At 39.3% G+C, this 4,517-nt stretch overlaps 1 protein-coding gene across 1 annotated transcript; it reads right to left on the bottom strand.

Moving 5' to 3' along the window:
- Positions 1-365: 365 nt before the first annotated feature.
- Positions 366-3,231, bottom strand: LOC128737951 (keratin, type I cytoskeletal 9-like). Its single transcript, XM_053832735.1, has 2 exons — positions 3,134-3,231; positions 366-1,228 (listed from the first exon to the last, which is right to left on the bottom strand). The coding sequence occupies exons 1-2, from the start codon at positions 3,140-3,142 to the stop codon at positions 473-475; spliced, it is 765 nt and encodes a 254-aa protein (XP_053688710.1). The 5' UTR covers positions 3,143-3,231; the 3' UTR covers positions 366-472.
- Positions 3,232-4,517: the final 1,286 nt, after the last annotated feature.

The raw sequence follows: 4,517 nt of genomic DNA on the forward strand, positions 1-4,517 counted from the left end.
GTTCACCTTGTGACAAATCCTCGATAAATTGCAAGAATTCAACTTGCCGACCCATCATTTGTAAACAGATCTCAAGGTGGCGTACGATTCAGTTAAACGAAATGAGCTATGGCAGATTTTTGCTTGGATAAGGTTTTCCAACAAAACTGATTAGGCTGATACATGCTATCCTGGATGATTCAAAATCAACCGGCAGGATAACGGGGATAGACGTGTTTAGAAGAAATATGTGCCTGCTAAACTAAAAATTACATAAATAGTAGAAAATAAGGAAACACAGCGCACAGGACATGTGATAATAAAGCACAAATATACTACATATTTTCATCATGAAATTCTTATTTACAAATGAAAACGCGCTGCCATTGTACATTTTTTTTCTCAAAAGTTTGGTTGTAAAGGTAACGATTTGACTGTTGGTATTGTTATTGAACACAGGTCACACATATGCTTTACAGATGGAATTTATAATTTACCAGCTTTTCCATCCAGACGAACCACCGGAGCCCCATCCTCCGGAACCTCCACCGCTTGACCAGCCTCCTCCATAACCTCCTCCGAGTCCGCCCGAGCTCCAGCCTTTGCCTGCACCCGATGACCATCCATTGCTACCACCGGAGCTCCATCCCGAAGAGCTGGGCCAGCCACTGCTTCCTCCCTTGCTCCAGCCTCCCGAGCTTCCAGACCAACCGGCATTGCTCGATGGCCAAGCAGAAGCGCCAGACGACCATCCACTGGAACTGGCTGATGGCCAACCTCCACCGAGACTGCGTCCAGATCCATGATTTACTGAATTGTAATTGCTGTAGGATTTGGCGTAACCTCCACCATTAGACCAGCCTCCACCCAGTCCACCACCCTGGCTCCATCCCGAACCACCACCTTTCGGCCAGCCGCCACTTGATCCACCTCCCAAGTTCCATCCCGAGCCACCTCCTTTCGACCATCCGGAACTACCACCGCTAGGCCATCCCGAACCACCTCCCTTAGACCATCCCGAACCTCCCTGGCTCCAGCCGCCAGACGAGGGCCAGCCACCTCCGGATCCGGACGATAGAACGATTACACCTCCACTACCACCGTGACCGCCTCCGTAGCCTCCGCTATAGCCTCCGCCATAACCGCCGCCTCCGCCACCGGAGCTCCAACCACTCCAGCCGGATTCTGCTCCCTGCAGGTCGTCCGAGCAGTAGGCGACCGCTGCCAAAACACTGGCCAATATGGTGAACTGTAAGAATACAAACGTAAGTTCATTGAAGGCGAATAAAATTTCATCAACGACACATTACGATAAGTTTGGATGAGAGAATAAATCATTATGGTTCGGTCCAACAGGGCTGTCCTGTTCTTTGTGCTCCGATTGTACTTATTTTTACTTATTTGGCCGTAGCATCTCAGCCATGCTAGATTTGAAAAAATTTATGCAACGGGCACTTGAAGAGCGTATTATTATCTGCAAATTGTTGAATTAAGTATTGCTTTATCTTTTGCATTTACACTGACTGCTACATAAACAATGCTCTTTGTGCACCAACGAGTGTGAACCGGAAGTGCGCCGTAAATATAAAATATAGAATAATGCTTAGTTAAGAAATTTGAAATTTCATAGATAATAATTAGCTCTAAAAGTACCCCATACATAACTTGTTCAAATTTTGTTTGGCTGGCGCGGTACAGCTACATATAAGTAAAATCGGTGCAAATGGCAGGACAAGCCTGCGTCATTTTGATTCCAAAAAAAAAACTAAAATCATTTGACTAAATCATGTTATATGTAGTTCGTCTCATTGATAAGCTAGTGCAACAGCAAAAGTATGTAGTCACATTTTGTCTTTCAAGTTAGTAAAACTTATTAACTAAACTAAATACGTTTAGAAACATTCAAATCGCTCAGTATTTTGACGCGAGCGTTAAGTTTTGCACACTAATTAGTAAATTTTTACCTATTTCTGCTTTAATTCAAGATATACACTCTTAAAAAAATGCACAAACTTGTGTAAAATTTTGCAAAGATTTGGACAGCTTTCGGTAAAATTTTTTTATGATGCCAAACGTTAGCAAAAATCCGTAAACGTCGATACGTATCACCGAAATTTTCATCGAACGCTCGGCTGTCCAAATCTCGGCAAAATTTTGCCGAAGTCGGCGCTTTTTTTAAGAGTGTATATCTTAAAACAGTTCTTCGTGAAGTAGTTTTATGACACTTTCTTGTTGTATTGTGTCAATATTGGAATAATTTTTCATTGCTTAAGTTTTCCTTTATAAAATTTATATTATGGTATAGAAAGCAGAACACTAAGTTACTTTACTCTTCTATGCTGTTAAACCCTTAAGCAATTTTTACAAGCCTTATTTTGCCATTGATAACGTACTTAGTAAAATCTGCTGTTCTTTTAATCCTATTATTTGAAATAACGATAGATTATTTGTTTTAAAAAGTAGCTAAATATAAATAAGTAGCTTATAAGGAATTTGTAACCCATCTTAATTACCTAACAACATTGAACATTAGTACACATCATTAAGTAACACCTAAATATGGAATTGCTTGACAAGAAATAAATCTCTTTTCTGCTTTTTCACTAAATCTACTTAAAATTGTTATTATGAATTCCGATAGAACAGTTTCAATCACAACTATATTATACTATTTTTGAAATCTTTTGTTTTTTCTGTAAGCTAAAAATGGACAAAAGTTAGGTAATTTTTGTTATAGAATTCTCGAACAAAAATTTAAAGTTTTATTTTTTAAATTAGTTTCAATTATTTCACCGATCGAAATCAACCCAAAATCAAATGATTAAAAATAAGGTAACCAAAAAAGCAAATCAAACTGAATAATTGGTAAATAACCAGCAAGCGATATAAGCTAACTGATCAAATACTCAGACTATATATATCAACTGGATGATCCTGTATCACAAACTATAACAATTTTTAATATCAAATCTCTTAATTTAACGTATTTTTGAATATTCTTCAGTAATTTGCACACAACACAGGTAATGTTTTCAAAAATATGTCACATAACTAGATTTATTCACTGTATTGTTTGTATTGTTTTCTTAAAAATGTTCATATGTGAACTAAAAATCACTATTTTGGAATTAAAGGCCTTTACATTTTTACACACCTTGAACATTATGAACAAAAACCGCTTAGGTCCTCGAATCCGTGAATTCCAATATCAACAAAATCGCACAATTACACTCCGGACGCACCTAGACCGGCGGCTAATCAAAACCAAACTGTACCAATAGTTAAGAACACTCGCGGCTTTTATATTAAAACTACTGCGAAAACGCAACCCTCCGTCGTCGTTTTAAATCCGTCGATACTAGAGAAGAGAAGCAGCAGCAGCAGCAGCAAAAAACACTTAACCTCCCAGCCAAGCCGCCGCATAAACACCACCCATTCGGTCGCAAGCCTCTAGAGGTAAAAACCGAGAGTGAATCGAGCCGCGTTTCCTCCCCCAGCCCGGCCCATGAAAACCGCGAAGCACCATCCTCCCCAGCCGGCGCGGTGAGAAGATTTTGAGCGCCTGCGACTGCGGCAAGTGCAGTGCGTCCTCCTTCGCTCAATAGACTATGTAATGGGTAAATCCGTCTTACCGTTCTCCGCGTGTCGTCGTCCAGAACTTACAACTCAACCCCGAGCATTATCCGTCATCAGCATGATCACCATCGCACACGAAGCGCCCCAAACGGTTGATAAGTAGGTACCGAGCGGGCACCGACACTGGCGACAACTCGAGGAGGCGCGTGCTGATGGTTGGCCGCTGATGCTTCCTTGAGCACTCGGGGTGATCAGTTTTGGACCGCATATTAGTATGCACTTGGACACAGCTAGTGCTTTAATGGATAGTGCAACCATTTAGCCGGTCCTTGGTAGAATCCGTCGGTGCAGATTTTTTATAGATTTATCCTTATTGTTACTGGCGGATTGGTTGGTCGTCAGAATCATCAACTCCAATAATAACGTCCGATAATAACTTCGTCGAGCATATACAGTGAGCGAATATCATTTTAATTGATAGCTATAAACAATGTTATTCATTGATCAATTCATCATTTCATAAAATAGCATGAAATAAAATACTTTTATGTATGATTGTAAACCCGATCAGGACGCCATAACAAAGTTATAAAAAAATTTATAACACATTTTGATGTCAATGTGTTATAATGATCAATGATGACAATGTGTTACGTTTTTCATTCCAAAATGGATATTACTTCGTCAATTATTGCAATTAGATTTTATACTTCCAATTCAACATTGAATGTTGTAAATGTAAATTATTCAAAATGCTAAAAAACAAAAATTGACAGAAAGTTATGATTTAACTAGGCGTGATATTGATGACCAGAAACTTTTTTTTTTTCTTCTTTAAATCCACTGACATAGACATGAAATAGGGATAACAGACAGGAAACAATTGAGTACTTATCCCCAATTGCTGCAATTTTACAAATGAATAGTCAAAAAACATAATAATTTCTTCTCGAATCGAGTCA

Source organism: Sabethes cyaneus, chromosome 2, assembly GCF_943734655.1.
Source record: "Sabethes cyaneus chromosome 2, idSabCyanKW18_F2, whole genome shotgun sequence".
Classification (NCBI taxonomy): Eukaryota; Metazoa; Arthropoda; class Insecta; order Diptera; family Culicidae; genus Sabethes; species Sabethes cyaneus.